This window comes from Hoplias malabaricus, chromosome 3 (assembly GCF_029633855.1).
Source record: "Hoplias malabaricus isolate fHopMal1 chromosome 3, fHopMal1.hap1, whole genome shotgun sequence".
NCBI lineage: Eukaryota > Metazoa > Chordata > Actinopteri > Characiformes > Erythrinidae > Hoplias > Hoplias malabaricus.
Window position 1 is genome coordinate 3,156,675 of NC_089802.1, and position 23,769 is coordinate 3,180,443.

A 23,769-nucleotide genomic window follows, 5' to 3' on the forward strand; every position below is an offset into this window, starting at 1 on the left:
GTTGCGTGTGGAGCTACCGTTAGAGCAGGACGCGGTGGTGGTCTCTCGGAGGGGCCGAGGACGCCTGGAGAGCCCCCCGTGTAACCGCTACGCTGGGGACTGGAGCGTATGCGGACGGGACATTCTGTCCAACGAGGACGCCGACTACGACGAGGTGGCGGGCAGTCAGAGCGAGGAAGAGGAAGAGGAGGAGGATGATAAGAAGGAAGTGGAGGAGGAGGGCTGGGGTTCCAGGGCTTTGTACCCGGACGATTTTGCGCTGGACTTTGACGCGCCGTTTACATGCAGACTGAGTCTGAAAGACTTTGATAATTTAATCTCGGACTTGGAGCGAGAACTCGCCAAACAGATCAACATCTGCCTATGAGCACAGTCTCACTCCAAAACCCTGTATCTGCACCGCTGTACAGCCAAGGGCTTATCGTAGGAACGTCCACAAAACCAAATGGCCTTAGGGCTGAACCACATAACGAAAACAGCTATAGAATAACTTTATTTGTTCTCTTCATTTAACCAATCCGTGCAGTGAAACACACATTTACACACACACTAGTGAACACTAGGGGGCAGTGAGCAGTTGCCTTGCTCAAGGGCACTTCAGTCATGACCTGCCGGCTCTGGGGATCGAACCAGCAACCTTCCAGTTACACGCCCAGTTCCCTCAGCACCAGGCCATGGCTGCCCCTATAGTACGGTGTGCCAGTTGTAACAAAGGCTATAAGGTCTTACACTGTACTAAAACACTAAACACAGCCTAAAGAAGCTGAGACAATCATAAAATACTTCAGTACGAAATGTATGGAACTATGCTTAAACTTACGCGTTAGCGAAAGTGATTTAGCGAGTGTGTGATCAGTGTGGTGCAGATACAGGGGTCCTCCTGAGTGAAGTGAAAATGAAGAGAAACCTAGAAACATTTTATGATCTTGTTCTGAAGGACGACGACGAGCAGTTTGCTTCTGCTTAAGTATGTGAAGATATTTAATAACACCCTAATGGGTGAGTATCGGGCAACTCCAGTCCTGCGGGAACTCAGGGTTTAGTGCTGTTCCAGCTCTGAACAGGACCTACATCAGACTTAGTCCAGACCGTTACCGCTCCAATAATTACAGGAAAGTGGACACTCAGTGTATTGGCAACATTTTGTGGTCAGTGCAGGAGTCTGGGAAGAGCTTTGATAGCTCTGTAAAGGGTATAGACTCTTGAGGATTATCCATCACTGCTGCATGTTTGGTACAATGAACCGTTTAGTAATAGTTTAATCTGTGATTTACATAAAGGGCTGGTTTAGTGAGCGCAGTAAGAGAAGGAACAGCACTAAACCCTGCTGCACCCGGACTGCAGAGGGCTGGAGTTGTTTGCCCTGGTTTTCTGGGGCTCATGCTTGTGTATTACTCTTATTCCCAGGAATGATCTGGTCCTGGGTGACCAGCCAGTGACGCTTAGGCCAAGAGTTTTGTAATTCTTTCCACCAGGACATTCCGTTACTGGTCCGGCAGCAGCACTTCCAGTCAGCCCGAGTCTTAATGCTCGACACGCTTGCCCACGCTGTATTTGTCTTCATAGAGAATTGAGTTTTATGGTCATTTTTGATTTGCAGATAGTGCCAAATAAGTCTGATGTGACTCCAAATGCTAAACGCTCTCAGGTTGTGTGAGTACATACATGCCTTTAATTTTGAGGTTATGTGCAATGTGAATTCAGGCAGGGGATTTCAGAGATTAAAGGAGCAATCTGTCATTTTTAGCACTAACACTTTTACATCAAATAAGTGATTCTGATTCTGAAGCAAAGAATAGCTCATGCTCCAGTGAGTCCCCGGCATGGGGAGCTTAACAGCAGTCTCATAACGTGAAGGACAATCACTGGAGAAGATGACTGAGTGCTCCTTTAAGAGATAAACAACGACAATCATAAAGTAAATGAAGGACTTTGTTTTTTGGGGTTTGAAAGGGTTAATTTTGTATTTACTGGACCACCAGCGCAAAGAAAAAAGAATAACAAGGTAAATCTACAACCCACTCCACACAAGTGGGAGAATGAATTATGGGACATTTATCAAACAAAACGTTTCACTTATGGGAAATTAACATAAATTTCCATTAGTTAATAATCAAACTAAAGTTTAGAGAAACGTTCTATTTTCTCCTTTTAGACTTAACCAAACCGAGCATCCATTAAGTCAGAACACTGATTGCTAGCATTAGCTACAGTACGACAGATGTAATGAGAACTGCTCTGTAGACGTAATAAATTAGCATACATGTTTTTGTATGAATGACATGCTATAATGTGTAAATTGTTATATGAGTGACTGAACATTGGGTTCAAATGTTAATTTTCCATTAGTGAAATGTCTGATACTGCCATGCAACATAACAAAGACGTGCGACTTTACACTATAAAGACAGAAGTACTGGGACAGACCATATCACTGAATACATGTATTCATTCAGTCCCATTGCCATAGGTATAAAATCAAGCATATATTCATGTATTGACAAACATTTAACAAACATTTTGACACAATATGGCGTTCCAGAGACTTTACTGAATTTGAGTGTGGTGCTGTAGTAAGATTTAAAAATGTCAGTTTGTGAAATATCTTCCCTCCTAGATATTCCTCTATCAGCTGTGAATGGTGTTATTGAAAAGTGGACGCATTTAGCAACCACAGCAGCTCAGCCACAAAGTGGCAAAACATGTAAAGTTACAGAGCAAGATCACTGAGTGCTGAGGCAACGCTCTGCTGACACAATACCGACCGTTAACCACACTTTCTGATATAGCTGCAAAAGGAACCATCTATATTAATGCTTGCTTGTGGCTTTAAAATGGGACGTCATAAAAGTTCCTGTATGTGCAACGTGTTGGTGTCCCAATACTTTTGTCCATATAGTGATAAGAGTGAGACTGAGATGCTGTTTACAGATTACAGGGACTAAAACAAACCAAATCCACTTCTGTGGTCACACTGCGGGAGTTTAGAGCCTGGTCCACATTTTTCACACTTCTTTCCACACCATGTTTCTATGTTTATAATCTTATGGAGAACATAATCTACCTTCACTTTCAAACCAAAGACATGTGATGATTTTATTGCACTTCAGTATTGTGTATAAGGTTGTTGTATTTTGCTGCTTACTCAGTCGGTTGCAGTTCGTGGTGTTGCCGTCGCTGGTGTAGCACTGTTTGTTTATTTGAGCACGGTACAAATATTTAACAAACTGTGATTTGACATTTGATACAGACGTGGAACACATGGAATTTGAAGGCCATAACTTAGCCAGAGTTTGCTTTTTTTATGCAACATTGTTCTTATTATTATTTTATATATTTTTAGTCCTATAAACAGTATTATTATTTTATATTGCACATTTACAGCAGGCACTTATTTCTTTGTGTACTGTGCTTCTGTGTACTAGTGTACAGGACACTTCTCTTAATGTGGTACCTTCATGTACCTTTCAGTGTTAATCAGATAATTATGTGAAAAATAAAAGCACAGTATTATACCGTTTCTAAACATCTCAAACCTTCCCTTCCTTTTTTGGCCAATTTACGCATCTGTCCTGAGGTCCGCACACTAAGTTTCATCACTAAAATTATGCAACTAGTGTTCTCCTTCAAGCATCTGAGTGGCTATTGTCATAGTGTAAGGCTTGGTAGCACTGAGACCTGGCTGATGGGTGTGAACTGACCTACAATTCCTGTAGCTTGTTATAATTTAGTGTACATGCTGAAGCACCTGCTACTGAGGAGATAATGATCACACTCTGAGAAACCCTGTGTCTGTGTGGGTTTCCTCCGGGTGCTGCGGTTTCCTCCCTCAGTCCAGACACACAGACTGAAATTAAAAAGAACATTAAAATACATTAAAAATGAAGAACGCTTATTCCCTCCTTATGTAAAGGTACAATTTTGAAGATGGGAGTGTTTTATCCTGCAGTGGTGATATCTGACTGTGAAAACAATGTAAAACTAATGTAAATGATAATCTAGGTCTTTCTGGACAGAGATGAGAGAAGTACTCCAAACACAACTTAATTACTTATAAGACTCTGCTGAAACACTCTCTACTTCCCTCTGCTGGCCTTAGTGACCAGAGAAACATGATCTGAAATCATGTGAGAGCCAGTCGCACTCACAGGACTCTTTAAGTATTTTGCTAAACAGCAGAAATCCTCAAGAGAAAGTCTCTTCAAGCTGAAGACGAGGTCAAACCGGACACACACAACTTTGACCCAAACCTCTGACCTGGAGTGAGAGGGTACAAGCTAAAAGTTCCAACATTTCAAGCGTTCCTGTGACTTCTCTGACAGGAATGTCACTTATAACAGAGTTATTATTGTGAGTGCTTCGCCTCTTAAATGGCTGGGATTCCGGATGCGTCTCGGCTTGGTGTTTGGACATTCTTCACATACATCTCCGCAGAGTTCAGCCAAAGGCCTCTGTCCTGTCTCAGACTGTACATGTTTTACTGTGTGTTATGGACTTCTGGCAGCAACAATGCTCTTTTGCAAAAGGAAATAAATCCTACTTTAAAGAGGACATTTCCTCCCCCTCGTCTCCACAGTTCTGTTTCTCAATGAAACGTCTGTGACCTGCTTTGGTCCAAACCCCACGAGCCCCACAGCAGTGTTCTCCCCCTGTGTAAACAGCCCCTGTTCAGAACGCCCGCTTTCAGCACCTGTTCCTTTAAATGATAATGAGCCGCTCGCTGTTCACCCCGACCCCGAGCGCACAGCAGTGAGGAGCAGAAGCTCTGGTTTTTAGCCGTTTTCACTCTGTTCTCTTTCTTCTCTGTTTTTACTCAGTGCTCTTATTTCTCCGCGCTCGTTGTGTCTGTTTTGCTGAGTTTAACCTCGTCTTTGAGCTCTCACATAAACACGGGTCCAGCGCTGTGATTGGACAGACTCAGACAAGGGGGCGGGGCAATTCACTGTTTCGCAGTGTGTGGATTGGTGGACACCAGATCAACACATTAATCTGAACATGCTCAAAACAAGGGAGTATTTTATGATTCCTTTTTAATAACATAATGGGTATAATATTTAAAACTTTAAAGATACTTTGCAAATTTTACCAGTCACTCTTGTAGTTTCCAGTTTTCTCGTGTTAAGCAAAAGATGACTGTTATGCAAATCAAACTTTTGAATGCTGTAATTTATGGACTTTGGAATAATTTGCCTCTTATATCCGTCTTCAGTCATGGACCAAGTGAAATGTGGTGTTCCAGGTAAGTTTAAGAATTTAAGATCAAGGCCATGGCCTTAAACTCACAGAAGAGAATCTGACATCTGAATCCAGACTGAAGAAGGATGGCCTCTTTAATGAAGACAGATGAGTGGTTGGAGATTTTCCCCATGTGCAGAACTAAAGGTTTAGGTTATCGAACATGGCTTGGTGGATGAGGCATTTACACTTGCCTACCATGTCTGGATAACAGCATTTGATCTGGATGTCTGGAACTGATCTAGATACTCAGCACATAAAACATCCATGTCTTAGACCCAAATGCTTAACGGACCTGTTGGCTTCCCTACGCACCGATGAAGATCAAACATGTTTCATTGTTTCTACATGTTTACCATATCCATTCTCCCGTCCAGAGACACTGCTGACCATCGTCAAGTTCATTAGAGATGAGACGGAAAGCTTTCCACTGTCCTCCTCACCACTCTCCTGCCGGGGAGACACAGAGACATTTTTCAGAACTATTTCCAGTGTTTGACCATCTGAAATCTTGATTCTGAATACACCATCTGCTGTCGAAATAAAGTATAGCTTCTCTCATGTTACTTCAGCAGTGACTCTTACAGGTTTAGACCCCCTGGAGCTGACTGTGATTACTCAGTAATGTCTTTACTACGGGGTGCTATATGTGACACAGGGGTAAAGCACTCACACTGGTTTGAGCTTCTGTGAAATTATTAGGGCATTCTGCCTCTGAGCCGGCTGCAGGACCCTACACACAGAGACAACATGAAAAGGTATTAATGACTTGTGTGTGTGTGTGTGTGTGTGTGTATGTGCATGCGCAAGTATCATACCTTGTTGCTAGGTTCATAGGTTTCATTGGGATCTTCTTGTCTTGTCTGAAAATGAAACAAAAACTCCTGTAGTTCTGAAGGTGGTCTCATGATTTTTGTCACTGCTTTATTAAGGTAATTTTACCGTGTACCGCGTCAAGTGAAATTTTGTTGGAATTTAAAAGCATTCCATACAGGGAGTCTCCTTTGAATTTTTATAGGCTGCACATTTGATCATTTTTATGTTTTACTGTCCTTCAAAAATATTTAACCAGAGGCAATATAATAAGAGGGCGGCACGGTGGCGCAGCAGGTAGTGTTGTGGGTTCGATTCCTGCTCCGGGTGACTGTCTGAGGAGTTGGTGTGTTCTCCCCGTGTCTGCGTGAGTTTCCTCCGGGGGCTCCGGTTTCCTCCCACAGTCCAAAAACACACGTTGGTAGGTGGATTGGTGACTCTAAAGTGTCTGTAGGTGTGAATGTGTGTGTGTCTGTGTTGCCCTGTGAAGGACTGGCGCCCCCTCCAGGGTGTGTTCCTGCCTTGCGCCCAATGATTCCAGGTTGGCTCTGGACCCACCGCGACCCTGAACTGGATAAGGGTTACAGATAATGAATGACATTATAATAAAAGGAGACCAAACACTGGCTACAAACTGAAGGGGAAATCATGCATCATGCAACTTCCTAATTTCACAATTTCCATTCTATTATATAGGTGCCTCCCCATGTAAGGAGCCTTGTCTTGTATGATCTGAAATAACTGCCCAGAGGCTTTGCCAAGATGGTCACCATGTGGACAGAATTTCCAGTAAGGATTTTAGTTAAACTCAGCAAATAGAAAATGGTGCACTAACATTAGCAGAGAAACGCCATGTGTTCACTGTGTTTCAGTGAGAAAATCAACATCATTTGACCAGGGTGTGCAAACTTTGGTATATGACAGTAACTGCAAAAGACTTTGTTGGAAGACCTTTTTCCGCAAAGCATTACTGACACAGCAGTGGCATGTTATTGGCTACTGTATAAATGTGTTTGTGTGTAGAGTGGCTCCAAAAAGCATGTGGACATCCATGTTTAAATTCACTGTTAAACAGTAGGTAGCAGGTAGTGTCACAGTCACACAGTTAAACAGATTGTCAAGCCACTTACTTCTAACAGACCGTTTCTGTAAATTTCTTCTTGGCCCAAATGTTTTTTCCAAAGACAGCTGGAGAGTTTGAGGTCATTACTGCGGTGTTTGTACACAATCTTAGTGACAACACAATAAAAAAACAGCTCCAGATATTTGGTTTTCACATTTGTTTTTTGCAGTAGCTGTAGAGCAGTCTGGTTGAACTTTCTGTCTCATGTGGAGCTAAAAGTGTTGGGAGTAATAAATATAACTCTATGAAGTAATCTTTAGAATACCATTTAAGTTCAGTATATTGATGGATAAAGGGTTAAAATGTCCAAATAATATTTGAAGCCACTGCATAAGCACTGGTTCCTTACCTCTGTTTTTTCCGGTCCAGAGATTTCTGTGTGGCAGAAGACAGGCTCGACGAGACCTGGGAGCACTTGGCTTTTTCCTGTGGTACAATGTCCTTTTAGCAATTTTACATTTACTGTTTAAATTTAAGAATGATAAAAACCAAAGGCCTGGACTTATCTTTTTAAACTTAGATTTCCCTGACATTGTTGCTAAACGTATTTGTAAATCCTCATTGTCATAAAAGCCTCTTGTTTATTTTCTGTAATCTCCAGCTGCATCAAATAGCTCATGATGCAAGACCCAGTGGTCCATCGTCACTAATACTCTGGCGTCTATGAATGAACTCAAATCCTATGTGGATCTGTTGTTCTGAGGTTCTCTGTGAGAACACAAAGAAGAAATACGGGTCAGACACCTCCTGAATCTAGAGTATGTAGAATTTCCCCTGTCCACACCGTCTCATAACAAGATCCTACACCCCCAGACAGAATGAAACACACTTTTGAGATCTGCCTCTTACCACATGAGACCGGTGGAGTCATGTGTCCATCTCCATTCTGTGTGAAACTGATGTGTGCGTGACTAATGGTCACTCAGGAGCAGGAGTTTTTACAAAGAGATGAATAATTTGTAAAAGCTTCAGCTGTTCAGCTTTAAGGCAAATGATCTCTGTCCACAGCTCTGGGTCAAACAGGGCTCTGTCCAGAGAGAGCTGAGTCTGTTCTGAGCAGTGGAAGAGAAACAGGTGGAGATCAGGGGGAGAAACAAGAGAGTTTAAAATCTGCAGCAACGGAAACATCCCTCAGACCCCAGAGGAGTAAGTTCCTCATATCTAGAGGAGTAAGGTCCTCAGACCCAAGAGGGGTAAGGTCCTCAGACCCCAGAGGAGTAAGGTCCTCAGACCCCAGTGGGGTAAGTTTCTCAGACACCAGAGGGGTAAGGTCCTCAGACCCCAGTGGAGTAAGGTCCTCAGACCCCAGAGGAGTAAGTTTCTCAGACACCAGAGGAGTAAGGTCCTCAGACCCCAGAGGAGTAAGGTCCTCAGACCCCAGAGGAGTAAGGTCCTCAGACCCCAGTGGAGTAAGGTCCTCAGACCCCAGTGGGGTAAATTTCTCAGACACCAGAGGAGTAAGGTCCTCAGACCCCAGTGGAGTAAGTTCCTCAGACCCCAGAGGAGTAAGTTTGTGAGACACCAGAGTGGTAAGGTCCTCAGACCCCAGAGGAGTAAGGTCCTCGGACCCCAGAGGAGTAAGTTTGTCAGACACCAGATGGGTAAGGTCCTCGGACCCCAGAGGAGTAAAGTCCTCAGACCCCAGTGGGGTAAGTTTCTCAGACACCAGAGGGGTAAGGTCCTCAGACCCCAGTGGAGTAAGGTCCTCAGACCCCAGTGGAGTAAGTTCCTCAGACCCCAGAGGAATAAGTTTGTCAGACACCAGAGTGGTAAGGTCCTCAGACCCCAGAGGAGTAAGTTTGTCAGACACCAGATGGGTAAGGTCCTCAGACCCCAGAGGGCTAAGGTCCTCAGACCCCAGAGGGCTAAGGTCCTCAGACCCCAGAGGAGTAAAGTCCTCAGACCCTCAGTTTTTCACTAAATGTACATTAACGGTATTATTAAGTTAAATAATGTTACAGTATCTGACAATGCTTCCTGTTTTGCTGCCCTATCAGTGTGCGCTTGCTCCTAAACGAAACCTTGTATCTCCATTAATAAAAAAAATTAAAATCCTTTACTGGAGAAGGAAAATCATTAGAAGTTTCAGTTTAACTTTATGTAACAAGAGCTCATTGTAAATCATTCTGGATTATTAAAGTGTATGGTATGATATTTAGACAAAGTGCATTCTTAGACGACATAAACAAATTGAGATGGTTTTTAAAACAGTGGTGAGAGTGTACCGTGTCTCTCAGTCTCCTCTCGGTGCATAGTTCTCGGTCCTGCTGCAGTAGAGCTAGTCTGTTCCTCACAGGCCACACAAAAAAGATCTCATGCACATTACACAAGGCGGCACGCAACTACAGAAACACAAATACACACACACACACACCATCAGAAGTGTAAAGAAATCATGTTTCTCCATGTGTCATCTCCAGGTCAGTCTCTTTTTAAAGTCTCTCATTGAACTGACTGAGAATAGAATTGTGTGTATAAATCAGTGTCTGAATATATTTCAGTGAGCAAGTGTGTGTGCTTTGTTTGTTACCTGCGCTCTAACTCTGTGTTGCAGAGACAGGTCCTGAAGGGTGAAGGAAGCTCTCCTCTGCTGGGTATCAGCTTGAAAAGAACGGATTACTTCCCTCGAGTCCTGGACGCACAGAACTCAGTTTAATTCACTTTGTTTTTAATTGCTGCACCAGTGTGAAACATCATAGGCATTTTACATTAACAGCATTCCGTACACACTCACTTCTGAAGGCCAATTTTAATCATGTCCATTTTTTTTTTTGGACTAATACAGTGTTAGAAATTCTGCCCTTAAAATAGGCTTTTATTCCTTTAGCATGGTGTTCCTACCGAAGCTGGAACCTGAACCCCATTCTGTTATGTTCATCATGCTATACCAACATTATTATTATTATTATTAAGTGTGTGTGTGTGTGGACGTGCACACACCCGTATGGTTTTGCGCAGGTGTTTGATTTTCTCTGTCTGGAGGAGTCTGCGTGTGAGGAAGCCTCGGACCGTCGCAGTCACAGAACACACAGCCTTCTGCAGATCTACAGACGACACCTGAAAACAAGACACGATAAAGGTGTGATTTCTCGATTAGTGTGGGATTTCTACAAATCGTTTTGGAAGAATAAGGCTGCATGTTATAAAATAAACACAAGCCTTCGTCTGTGTGTATGTGCAGACTTGATCGTGGCCTGTCAGAGGAAACTGCACCTCAGCCAGTTTCCTCTGGATTTGTTACACATTACAACATAGAGATATGCTCAGTTTTGTTTAAAGATATGTATGTATTTCAAAACACAAAGAATACACTGACCTAAAAGAAGAGACCAATCATCGCTAAATCTGGTTAAACACAGTCAGCCTCCTACATTCATGGATTTAACTTTCATGGATTTCACTATTTTGTAATCATTCATTCATTCATTCATTCATTGTCTGTAACCCTTATCCAGTTCAGAGCAGAAGTGGGTCTGGAGCCTACCCGGAATCACTGGGCGCACACACACTCACACCTATGGACACTTTTGAGTCTCCAATCCACCTACCAACGTGGTTTTTTGGAGCGAGGGAGGAAACCGAAGCACCCGGAGGAAACCCACGCAGACACAGGGAGAACACACCACACTCCTCACAGTCACCCGGAGGAAACCCACACAGACACAGGGAGAACACACCACACTCCTCACAGACATTCACCCGGATGAAACCCACGCAGACACAGGGAGAACACACCACACTCCTCACAGACAGTCACCCGGAGTGGGATTCAAACCCACAACCTCCAGGACCCTGGAGTTGTGTGACAGAGACACTACCTCCCAAATCATTCATTCGTTTTCTGTAATTATTTAAGTCAAATCAAGGTCAAGTCGTCTCTCAGTCTTTCTCTCCCTCTGGCTGTGTGTGTGTGCTGATTTGTGGCTAGCTGGAACTGCTTTGTGATGCTTGCTATTTCATACTAGACGTGACTGTTAGATACTGTCTCTTTAATAAAAAGCACATTTGTAGCACAGTAAATTGTAGTACACTTTTTATGCTAAGGTTTGGGGGGGCCTAGACACACGTTTTTTTTCCACATCCACACCCACTGAACTCCTAACCCCTACATCTCTTTGGGGGGGGTGAGCACTCTTAGGGTCATGTGTATACTCTAAGGACAAACAATATTTGCAGATTTCAGAGCAGAATCAGAGCTCTCTGTGTGTGCCATGTCTCTTATAACTGTAGAATTGATGCTCAATACTTCCTGTCCTGCTGGTGGCGCTGTGTCTGAGTGGGCTCGAGAGCTTATTCAGACTGTGGCGCGGTAAGAGCTGAAAGTAATGGTAAACTTTGTCTGTATGGTCATTATATTCTTGCTCATGTGATCTGTTGTTTAAAATCCTAACAAATTCAACATCTAGGAGTGTCCAGCTTCGTTCAGCTGTGGTCATTACACAACAAACACACACACACAACATCAGCGACACATCAAACTAAGTGGACAGCACATGACATAGATATTTGGGCCACTGTGATGTGATTGCTGACAGTGACCTGCTGGGGGCGCATTGTCTTGTTGTCTAGTTGATGAGCATGTTTTTCCTCCAAACGCTGACAAAGTGTTTCTAAAACCTGCATCTGCTGCTGGACTTCACCTGAAACATACCACAGGTAGCGGAGATGAGTTACAGTTACACAATGAGGATTACACAAAGATAAAATATGATTTTGTGCTTTTAATTTATTACAAACTTGGGTTTATTTGTGTGGCGTATTGCTGTCAACATCTATTTAATAATCACTTTTCAGTGGTGAGAGCATTCAGGGTGATTTGGTGGTTGGTCAGGTTTCATGCTTCAGGTTATGATCTTTATTTACAATCCAGGGTTTTTACAAATACTACATTTCAACTCCAGAATGTATTTAGTCCTTTAATGAATGGAGGTGTATTCTCATTGTCAGGACACTTTTGTGTCACTATCTGTTCATATTTGCCATATGAATACTTTACTTGAAGTTTAAACTGAGAGTTGCAGACGTCCAGTTCTAGTCTGGCTAAGCCTTATTGAATTCACTGTGTTTGGTTTTCGATCCTGATCCTTTTAGGTTAATAATTCCCACTTAAATATGTTAAGGCAGTGTTACTATAGCGCCATCTTAATGAGCCAGAGTCTCTCACCTTCATTCCTACCAACTGAGCGCTGAGACTGGGCTTTTACCCTTAATCAAACTACTGATTGTACTTCACTAGCAGCTTTGAACACTGTCAGAACATGGCTTTATAAACTAAGGTACACTCACTGTACCTCAGTCAATCATCTCAATCACACTGCTCTCTTCTTTGTGTTGCTCTGGTGTTGACAAGAGGAAAATGGGTCTTGGTTTCTCTCAGTGTTGCCTCAGGGGCTGGGACCTGAATCCCGAAAAGCTGCTTTGTGGATATTCTCTTTCTCACTCATTTATCTTCACTGCCATGGACATATACCTTATTTAAGACTATAAAGTCTGTACACAAGTATCGCTGATCATTTCTCTGGTACAATCTAACTCATACTGACCTGCTGCTTTATCCTGAAGGACCTGATTGGCCCAGGTGTCATACAGGCACTCTGGGGTCTTGCTGTACTCCAGGGGTCGCTGTGGCAGTCCTCCTCTGAGTTGAATAGCCACAGAAAGGGTCTCGGGACATGAGCTGATCTGCGGTCTGAGAAGGGAGGGTGAGGGGTTCAGAACATCATAGGACTGGTTCAGTAGAGCTGAGGATGAGCGAGAGTAGGGGGCGCTGTCTTTCTGTCTGTGAGGGACAGGCCCTGGCTGGGTGTGTCTCCTAAGTGTAACGTTGGGAGTGGAGGTGCTGAGCTCAGAGCAACTGCTGTTCCAATCACCACCAGAAGAGGGTGTTTGAGGTGCAGATAAAACTGACAGTTCCAGTGAATTTGTGGCTGCACTGCTGCCATTTCCTGATGGATGTAACTCCGACTGGACATTGTCTGTCTCATTGACACCCTGTGGACTTAGCTCTGATTCACTCACAGGGAGAGAGATGAGGATGTTGCCAGTGGTCGACCATTTTTTTAAGCAGTGAACTGGGGAGCTAAAGCTGGGCTGAGGGCTGGGTAATTGGGAATAAGACCCCAGAAGACTGGATGAGAAGGAATGGCTAGTTAATGCAGAACCAGGTGACTTGGGGTCAAAGATTTCAACAGATGTAGAGCTATTACCAGAATCTGGATCACAGTTCTGATTCTCCTTGTCTGACAGAGTCTCCTCCCCTTCCTCCTCCAACTGTGTATGTCGCTCTGATATTTCAGAGATTTCAGAGATCATTTCCTCCTCTGATTCATCTCCTCCTTTCCCCACTTTCTCCATTCTGCTGTTCAGGACTCTGAGGGTCTCCCTTCGCCGCTCCCTGATGTTGTTGGAGCTGGAGTTGAAGCCAGTGATAGACTGGTCCTTTGGCTGTTTCTTTGTGTGTGTTCTGCTGAAGGAAAGATCCAAACAGGAGGCTTCTGCCCCTTGCTCTGCTTCTGGACGGTCTGTGTCTCGTACCTTTAGTAAACAAATGATAAGCAGGTTTGGAAAAATAACTACAACATTCAGTAAAGACAAATTTTTAATACAGACAGGATGTGTGTTCTCACTGTGTCTCAATGGGGTTCCCTGTGTGTGTGTGTGTGTGTGTGTGTGTAAGAGACTGGATGCATGTGTGAAATTGTCCACAGATGGGAGTGTGTTTGTTTATGTGAGATGTCAGGGCATAATTATAGAAAACACTCATTTCTCAGGACAATGTTAGTTTTAGTGAAATTTTAGAACAAAAAGCATGTGATAAATTTTCTAAACATTTTTACTATAAATATGGCTTTTTATTCCAAAAAGAAAAAACAACAAAAATGTTCCCTTTGGTTACTGAGGTTAAGGTCATTATGTCTATGGAAATCCTAACTTAAATATAGTGGAACCTACAGGTGTGTGTGTGTGTGTGTGTGTTAGACAGTGAGTGACTGGGTTTGTGTGAAGTTATCTACAGGTGTGAGTGTGTGTGTGACTGGGTGAGTGTGTGAAACTGTCCACAGGTGTGAGTGTGTGTGTGTGACTGGGTGTGTGTGTAAAACTGTCCACAGGTGTGAGTGTGTGAGTGACTGGGTGAGTGTGTGAAACTGTCCACAGGTGTGAGTGTGTGAGTGACTGGGTGAGTGTGTGAAACTGTCCACACGTGTGAGTGTGTGAGTGACTGGGTGAGTGTGTGAAACTGTCCACAGGTGTGTGTGTGTGTGTATAAGTGAGTGCTCATAGAATTATAATTATACTTTACATTGTGGTTCCAGGAATATAATTTCGTTAAATTTGAGTTTAGACACTTCATTTTAATAAAGATTACTCTCAATTATCTTCTGAAATATTTTGCTTTTCATAATTATTTTTACAATATTAGTGCTGCCTTTTGAATATTTTAAAAGAAACATGAAGGTCAAGCACAAGCAGCGCAGCTAAAATCGTTTATTCAGGTATCAACACCTACGCCACTTATCCTCACCTCATGCTGAATTGCAAATGACCTTCAAGGCGGGTCAGTTATTGAGATCAAATGAAATAACTGCAGTTAAAACAATGATAATATGCACTTAAAAGCAACATCTAAATAAAGTCAAAGACTGAAGTGAAAACTAATGAGGTTTAATACAGAGCGCTGTTTCAAGTCACACTGGACTTGATAGAGCTCAAGGGTAAAGCTGATAAGTTGATTTAGAAGAAACTGAGTGTACACTTATGGATCTGGACTCACCTCAGTAGTAGAATCAGGTCTTATGCTCCTGTCATGTCCAGTTAGTATCATGTTAAGTTTTTCTCCTGAGTTTGTTTGCTGTGTAGATCATATTGTGTGTCTGCTGTTTTGTGTGAAACTGTCTGTTGATGAGCGTGTGTCGGCTGTTTGTATTGAGCCTGAAGAATGATTCTTTGTCCAAAAGTTTGAAAGTTATATTAACTTTCTATAACAATAAAGATCTAAACTTTGACTTGTGCAACTCAAACCCCCTTCTGTTTCTCCATGTGAAGGTAACACGTCTGTATTCATACTGAACAAGTAAGGTACGATAAAGGTCTAAGATTAAACTCTTTGTCATTTGTGAATGGACAGGAAGAAAATAATCAGTACACATTGTGTGGCATTAAATCAGCTCATAAAGTACCAACCCCCCCTCGTATTAGAGGAGCCCTGCTGAGCGCCTTCGTCTGTAAATTGTTCTGTAAAATTGTGTGAGAAACGAAAATCTCTACAATTTAGTAAGTACTAGGAGCTCGGCCACTAACCTCGATTAACAGCAGATTTCTGTGTCCATAGTAACGCCGGGCTTTTTCAGTCCATTAAAAAAGGAATGTAAAGAGATTGATCAGGACACTCACTGTGGAAGCACACTGCTGAGTGTCAAAATAATGGTGGCTTTCTTTGGGACCTATTCACATCAGTGGTAATTAGGATTATTAGGGTGGACTGTGCAATAAAGGTAATGTTACATGTGTCATGTTGCATTGCTGAACTGGGTGGTTTTGTGATGTGTATAGTGCTGATATATAGCGGATGTTACATATGTTATTTATTTTTATATATGCATTGTTATTGTTGAGGGTGGCACGGTGGCGCAGCAGGTAGTGTCGCAGTCACACAGCTCCAGGGACCTGGAGGTTGTGGGTTCGAGTCACACTCTGTGTGACTGTCTGTGAGGAGTGTGGTGTGTTCTCCCTGTGTCTGCGTGGGTTTCCTCCGGGTGACTGTCTGTGAGGAGTGTGGTCTGTTCTCCCTGTGTCTGCGTTGGTTTCCTCTGTGTGCTCCGGTTTCCTCCCACAGTCCAAAAACACACGTTGGTAGGTGGATTGGTGACTCCAAAGTGTCCGTAGGTGTGAGTGTGTGAGTGAATGTATGTGTGTGTGTCTGTGTTGCCCTGTGAAGGTAGGCTCTGGACCCACCGCGACCCTGAACTGGATAAGGGTTACAGATAATGAATGAATGAATGAATTCTTATTGTTGAGGCAAGTTCATGTTATAAGTCAAATAATTTTGGTTTGTACTTGGCCCTAAAATCAACCACGGTGTCCCTTTTGGTACAACCTGAAGTTCACAGCGTTGAGTTCAGTGTGGTGTAAAGTCTGGTGTTTATGGTGTTGCATGTAGTTTGTATAGTGTATGATAATCAGAGTGGTGTAATGCTCACCTTTATGTGATTGTCCTGTGCTCTGATCCTCTCCCTCTCTCTCTCCACTGCTCTCTGTCTTTGTTTGGCCATCTCTGTGCGCTGCTGAGGACTTAGCTACACATAAACACACACGACATACCACAAAATCAGTTCAACACTCACTGCATCAATGCACAGCATGCACAACTGAGCAACACCTTCAGAGAGAAGTGATGGAGTCTCGATGTACAGTATATGGCCAGAGGTTTGCAGCCACCTGCTTTTCCAACATTGGCATCTGTCCTCAGATATGTAGTAAATGTAGGTCAATGAATGAAAAAAATATATATACACCCACCTAATTAACATCTAGATGCAGTGTAAATACAGAAATAAATAAATAAAGAAATAAGGAAATGTAGAAAGCTAGAAATCCATGAATAAATAAATGTAGAAATTTGGAATTGCAGAAATCAATTCAAGACATTAACTTAATTCTGCATTTTTTTCATGAAAAATTACTCATTTACTTGTATATTACATCATTTATTTGTGCATTTATTTATACTTATGTCATAGCCAGATCCTCACAGAAATGGTCCAACATCCAGCGTGAAATCTTAACTGCAGTAACCAGGGACTAACTGACCATCACCCTTCATTTCAGAATAAATATCGGAAAAGCTGGTATCCACAAACCCCCGGCCGTACCGATTTAAAGGGTAAAAGCCCTTATTTTACTGGGAAGACTTTATGCAGGATATTAAACATATTTCTGTGAGAATCTGTGAGGATGGACACTGATGTTGGGCAGTTAGATCAGGATCACAAACCCGTTCCAGCTCATCAAATGCAGTGAAATTTTTCTCAATAACTTTTGAGAACACAAATCAGCTTTGTGACATTGGGTATGGTGACCTCAGGCTATATATATATATATATATATATATATGTACAAACGTGAGAACATGGGTGTAATTGACCTGTATTGAGTTGCTGCTGATCTGGGCTTCCGCTTCATTTACTGAAGGATAATTACTCAAGGTTGCCAGGCAACATGCAAGCAGTCATTAGCAGTGTGTTCAATTTTGTAGTCAAACATTATATACATTTTTAATACACTCTCAACTTAATTGGCCTCACACACACACACACACGAGGCGTACTGTGTCCAGTCTCATTATGACTCTTTACAGAACTGAAATAGCCACTTGTGTTTAATAACATTTAAGGGTTTAATTAGTTTTTTTTTTCCTCTTGTTAAAACTGTAATGAAAATCATCATGCAGAGATTACTGTGTAACTGTTTCACCACAATATCAACACCGAGAAGACCATTGTAAATGGATACACCACATCTAATTATGTTGCTATTTTTATTATTAGTATTATCCTTTGTTCATACTCACCCAGTCACTCTCTCACACCTGTGGAGTATTTCAAACCCCTCATTATCCAAACACCATATCCAATCCACTTATGTGGCACCTGGAGGAAACCCACACAGGCACCGTGAGAACACACCACACTCCTAATAAACACTGTCCCAAGACAGGATTGAACCCAGGACCCGAGACCCCAGAGCTGTGTGTCAACAACACCATCTGCAGAGCCATGATGCCACCCTGTAATTATTAGCCATATCGCAATGTTTTTATATGTTGATATTATTTTTCATTATTATACTACCGCCCTACATAAGATATAACGGTTGAGTATCTTTTCTGTGTAATGTCTATAAAATGATATCTTTGGATCCCCTCACAAAATGAGATTTCATGAAAAATACTTTGTTGTGTAAATTGTACATTAAATCCAGGATGTTAAATGTACCTGCTTCACAGTGGACACGGCAGGAAATGTCATCCTCACACTGCTCCCGGTTTCTCAGATTGTGGGTTTAATTCCCACCTCCGGTCGCACTCGGTGAGTAGAGTGGTGTGTTCTCCCTGTGTCTGTGTGGGTTTCCTCTAGGTTCATCCCAAACACACTTGGTAGGTGGATTGGATTCATGAATTGTCCACAGGTGTGGGTGTGCGAGTTACTGGGTGAGTGTGTGTAACTGACCCCAGGTGTGTGTGTAACCGGTTGAATGTGTGATGGACCGGCCCCCTGTCGGCAGCGCGTTTCTGTCGTGTGCCCAATGATTCTGGGGGAATCTGAACCCATCCTAACCCTGAACTGGGTGAAGAGCTTACAGAAGATGAATACATTTTTTCTAGGTTGTAGAACAACATGTAATTACAGACTCTCACACACGGCTCCTGTCAAGGCTCCAGTCTTCTTATGATGCTCTTCAAATGCGATAAGCCTACTTCTGTATAAAAACATAATTACTGTGATCTTCGTATTAATGTAAATATACTCATCTTGCAGAGAATGCTATAGAACCCACAGACTGATGTTAACTCGGCTGTTAAATTCTTTCCTCCACCTCTGTAGCATTGCTAATATTAGACCAACCCTGTCTATCTTCTACTGAACCTCATTCTTTCTTGCCTTTATTAGCTCTTCCTTACGTCAAACTTCAACTAGTTCAGAAAGCAACCTGTCTCCTCACTCACACCCGCTCATCTCCTCTTAATTACACCTGTCCCCTACAACCTCCACTGGCCTTGCAGCTCACTTTGAAGGTTGTCAGCAGCTTTGCTCCTACGTGTGTCTGATCTCCTCTCTCTACAAACTCACTCGTTCTCTCGTATCGTCCTCTAGCTGTCCCCTCATCTAACCTTTAGACCTTCAGTGACTGAGCCTTCTCTAGAATTGCCCCTGTCTTTTTACCACCAGCCCCCAAAACCACACACACAATCAGACAATCTATATACAACACTTTTTTAGAAGTTCATATTCAGCAGATGTTACTGTGTTAGTTTAGGTGTTACCTGGTATTAGAATGAAAGGAAAATTAGTGGAATTACCCATATTTCATACCATTGGCTGTAGCACAGGCCTGCCGTGAAAATGGATGGACGACAGTGTTCCCCTGCGGCTGCGCTCTGCGCTGACTGAAGCCTCTGCGTTCGCTCTGTACACACATCTGCTGTAAAAATCCTCGTAGTCTTCCATCACTATTTCTTCAAAGGAAATAAATTACAGTAATTTTACTGAATATTGTCTACTCTGTCAATTTTACAATTGGCCTAAAGCTACCTAATAATAATACTATTATATTATTGCCGCCTTTTAACAGTCAAAATCAGCATGCGTTACATAAGATCAATAATAAACCACAGAGTAATAAATAAAATCAACAACAGCGTAAAACACTGGAATCAGTTATAACTGATTAACATTATATTAAACTTAATGTAAAGCTAAAGGAGTTATCCATCATCATACTGACGCCTAGTGGCCTGGATGTGTCATAGACTCTGTCATAAACCTATTTTAAATATGGTCCCACTCTTCGGGTAGTTCTTCTCTTAATTCATGAACAACAAAGGGATTTGATTCTTCATCTTTTCTGTGCTGCACTTTATAGGATTTAAAAATAATAAGTTACAAAAATATTTATTTGATATATTTGAGAATAGCGGAGCTCTTTGGGTGCTATATTGTGATATTTATTTAATTAAAGTACTTTAAATAATGATGTATATGGGTTCTAATGCCATTTAAATGTTCAGAGAGTTCACAGTGTTGGCGTGTGTTTATTAAAAGGTTTCATTCTAAAAAAGGAATCTTAGAGCAGTTCCTTAAGTTTTATTATACAGATTTATAACCTAAGAATTATACACCAGATTACACTGATGTCCCTGTAGTCACTGAATGATAAGCCTTAGTGCGTAATAAGCCTAGTACTTTAAAAAATTAATTTACTATTGTTTCCCCATGGCCCATATTGTTGGGAGTGTGGTTGCAAGATATACCAGCACTATATTACAATAACATTAATGTGCTAGCGTGAGTGGATCAGACACAGCAGTGCTGCTGGAGTTTTTAAACCCTGTGTCCACTCTGTGAGACACCCCTAACTCACTGGTCTGTCTCATCTGCAGTTTGTGTTTGTCATCTTCAGGTGCTTCATCAGTGACACAGGACGGTGTTGGGTGGATGTTTTTGGAGGGTGGACTAGCAGTGACACTGAGGGGGTTAAAAACTCCAGCAGCACTGCTGTGTCTGATCCACTCTACACCAGCACAACACACACTAACACACCACCACCACGTCAGTGTCACTGCAGGCTGAGAATGATCCACCACCACATCACACCTGCTCTGTGGGGGTCCTGAGCGCTGAGGAACAGGGGGGAAATAATAAAAAAAAAAGTTTGAAGAGCAAGAGATGAACTACATTCTGTACTTGTTTTGTCCAGGTAGCGGATTTGAGCAGTGCATTATTAATAGTTATGGTATCAGGACTCTAGTAATAAAATACGATTCATTAATACGTCATTATTAACTATCAGTAAGTTATGCTAACGTTACAACTTCAATAACTTGGAGGCCAAATATGAGAGTTTACAGAGACAGTGGCTAAACCTGTTGAATTAAACCCCTTTATTTGAGACTTATTTTTAACTTACCGTGTTTTAAAAAGCAAAAAATGTGGTTGTTTTTATCGTTTTGTTGTAAACTGAAAGCTTCAGCGTAGTCCTCCTTTCAGCTACACACTGCACTAACGGCCGCACCACCGTCTCCTAGCAACCTGCGAGACCCCGCCCCCAACACAGGCGGTTTGAAGGGGAACTCCACCAAGGAAAAAAAATTCATGAAGCTTACAATAGACTGTTACACACGCTGTGATAAGCATTAGCTACGTTCCCAGTGTAAAGGACACATCAGTAGATGTCTACCAAACTGCAAATGTAAACTCAAATTTAAATTTGAATAGTGAAGAGGTACACTACACTATACACACACTATCGGATTTGACAGTAAATTTTGCCCAAAACTGCCCTATTCACTATTCACTACAGTGCTCTGTTTTGGGATTCTGCCAATTTTTTAAAAGTGTCCAAAAAGTGTTTGAAAGTATGGGGCACCAAACTTGCCAAAATTAAAAATACATATATAAATGAATAAACGTGGAATTAAAGAATGAAAAAAGAAAGGAATATATAAACACAAATACATAAATACATTAATTAATTAATAAGGGACATAAAAGCAAAAATAAATAAATCTGGTAATAAATTAATAAATTATTTCATAATTTGTATATTTGTACAAATTTTTCCTTTATTATGTGCGTTTATTTATTACTCAATGTATTTATTTCTGTATTATTTACTTTTTTTATTAATTCATTTATTTATTTAAATTCTCAACTTTTGTTTGATTCATTTAGTTCACCTTTTTTCATTTATTTATTTCTGTATTTCCTCCTCAATATATGGTAATAATGTTTTTCCAAGTTCAGGCTTAGCAATCAACTCCCGAGCAGTTGATTCTAAGAGTGTCGGTTGTTGTTGGGTCTGCACAGGGAGTGTAATGGAGGGTGACCAGATCTGAGATGGTGGTGTTGGTGGTTGGGGGGGGGGGGGGGGGGTACGAGATGAAGGTAGGAACAGGAGCTTTGCTTGACGTAAACAAGGACTACTGACGTGCAGACTGACCAATTGAATGTTTACAGAGAAGGTTATCGACCAATAACGGTAGCTCTACAGTCAGACCGTCCAATCAGAAGATTTTAGGCTACTTCACCACGCCCCCTTCTCACTCAAGTGAACCACTCTTTTTTAGACTTAAATAAATGTCCGGGCGGAATTTCACAAACGTCCGGGATTTTGTTTTTCTAGCGCTTACATAGAACTTCGAGAAGTTTCGTTCACGAACTAGTCCCGCCCTCCCCTACTCCGATTGGAGCAGCTATGCCGAAACGTAAATGTAAGTTCTCTGATAAATTAAAAAAGAAATCCCCATGTTTTGTGTAGCAAATAAAGGTATAAAGGACCTAAAAGCATACATAGGTTCAGCTAAGCATACAACGGCAGTCCTGTTTTTCACCATCTCAGATCTGGTCACCCTAGGTACTTGGATGTTGTGGTTTGATAATGAATCATTCATTCATTCATTATCTGCAACCAATCAGGGTCGCTGTGGGTCCAGAGCCTACCTGGAATCGTTGGGCGCAAGGCAGGAATACACCCTGGAGGGGGCGCCAGTCCTTCACAGGGCAACACACATTCACACCTACGGACACTTTTGAGTCGCCAATCCACCTACCAATGTGTGTTTTTGGACTGTGGGAGGAAACCGGAGCACACGGAGGAAACCCACGCAGACACAGAGAGAACACACCACACTCCTCACAGACACTCACCCGGAGGAAACCCACACAGACACAGGGAGGACACACCACACTCCTCACAGACAGTCACCCGAAGGAAACCCACACAGACACAGAGGGAACACACCACACTCCTCACAGACAGTCACCCGGAGGAAACCCACGCAGACACAGGGAGAACACACCACACTCCTCACAGACAGTCACCCGGAGCGGGAATCGAACCCACAACCTCCAGGTCCACTGGAGCTGTGTGACTGCGACACCTACCTGCTGCGCCACCGTGTCGTCCATTTAGACTTTGTGCTTATGAGTGTTTGATGGAATCTCACACAATTATGAGCAAACCCCCATTGTTCAAAAATCATTCATGACCCTCCTGAATTCCGCTCCATGAAGTGCATTTAATGAGTAATGTAGGAAATACTAAGTAGGGGCAATTTCCAACACAGCTTGACTTCTCAGAGTATTTGGTGGCCAATTTACTCATTCTGAGCATTTTCTTTTCCTTCACTTCCTTTCACTGGTGACATGCTGCGATGGTGTTTTGTGCACGACTGCAGTAAGACCTTCTGGAACATACGTGCTTTGATGGAGTTTCAGTGTAGGCTGAGAGCATAAGGAGGGCTCAAAATAAATTGAACTAAAAGACACAGGTAGCGTTTTATTTCCTCTTTAAATGTCAGAGATGAAAAATAACACACACACAAATTAACCATAACATCATGACGAATGGTATGACATTGTTCGTACATTCTCTGTCTTTACAGGAGCACTCACAGGAGATGACAGGGGCTAGAAATTTACACAGGGCAGCAGATACATGAATGTCCAGAAGGAGAAGAGTAGAAGTGTAGAAACGAGGTGGTGGTAATGATATTATACATTTGTGTGTGTGTGTGTGTGTGTGTGTACAGAGCGATTGAGCGAAAGCATTTTTGGGCAAATTGAAATTGAATTTTGAACACCTCATTCTTAGTAATAATGTTTAATAAGAAGTTCCCAGCAAACATTTAGCCGTTGATTCAACGTTGAAATAACGTAATGACTGACGTCTAATCAACGTTCTCTTAAGGTTGAAAATGAAAGTTGAAAAGACGTCCAAACACAGACATTGAAAAGACGACTATTAGACGTATTTCGGACGTCCATTGACGTTATTAATTGGTCACGAAATAAATTACTTGTATAAAACGCGTTTTGGACGTC

At 42.2% G+C, this 23,769-nt stretch overlaps 2 protein-coding genes across 6 annotated transcripts in view; one reads left to right on the plus strand and one right to left on the minus strand.

Annotated features, from left to right (window-relative positions):
- Positions 1 to 3,294, plus strand: part of LOC136690869 (rho GTPase-activating protein SYDE1) — a gene marked incomplete at its 5' end in the record, with an annotated part of 11,819 nt that extends 8,525 nt beyond the window's left edge. Inside the window, one exon of the mRNA XM_066662923.1 lies at positions 1 to 3,294. This exon is cut by the window's left edge and continues 109 nt beyond it. Coding sequence (XP_066519020.1) covers positions 1 to 367 — 367 coding nt within the window.
- A 397-nt stretch (positions 3,295 to 3,691) lies between these two features.
- LOC136691779 (uncharacterized) lies at positions 3,692 to 20,970 on the minus strand. 5 transcript variants are annotated; one of them, XM_066664559.1, is made up of 13 exons: positions 20,855 to 20,970; positions 19,261 to 19,403; positions 16,369 to 16,464; positions 12,715 to 13,705; positions 11,711 to 11,811; positions 10,112 to 10,228; positions 9,702 to 9,803; positions 9,397 to 9,513; positions 7,521 to 7,597; positions 6,054 to 6,098; positions 5,909 to 5,968; positions 5,592 to 5,685; positions 3,712 to 3,847 (listed from the first exon to the last, which is right to left on the minus strand). In XM_066664559.1, exons 2-12 carry the CDS (start codon positions 19,393 to 19,395, stop codon positions 5,640 to 5,642), a joined length of 1,887 nt encoding a protein of 628 aa, XP_066520656.1. In that variant the 5' UTR covers positions 19,396 to 19,403; positions 20,855 to 20,970; the 3' UTR covers positions 3,712 to 3,847; positions 5,592 to 5,639. The 5 variants fall into 5 exon arrangements, 4 of the variants coding, with proteins under 4 accessions (XP_066520653.1, XP_066520654.1, XP_066520656.1 ...); XM_066664556.1 differs by lacking the exon at positions 5,592 to 5,685 and having other exon boundaries at positions 3,692 to 3,847; XM_066664558.1 differs by lacking the exon at positions 3,712 to 3,847 and having other exon boundaries at positions 5,049 to 5,685.
- Positions 20,971 to 23,769: the final 2,799 nt, after the last annotated feature.

Excerpts from the sequence above, each read along its gene's own strand:
- LOC136691779 (XM_066664556.1), bottom strand. The coding sequence starts at position 19,395 with ATGGAAGACTACGAGGATTTTTACAGCAGATGTGTGTACAGAGCGAAC. Across the intron at positions 16,465-19,260 it reads GGCCTGTGCTACAGCCAATG|CTAAGTCCTCAGCAGCGCAC; the intron begins GTATGAAATATG and ends GTTTATGTGTAG. Across the intron at positions 9,804-10,111 it reads ACCTGCGCAAAACCATACGG|GACTCGAGGGAAGTAATCCG; the intron begins GTGTGTGCACGT and ends CTGTGCGTCCAG.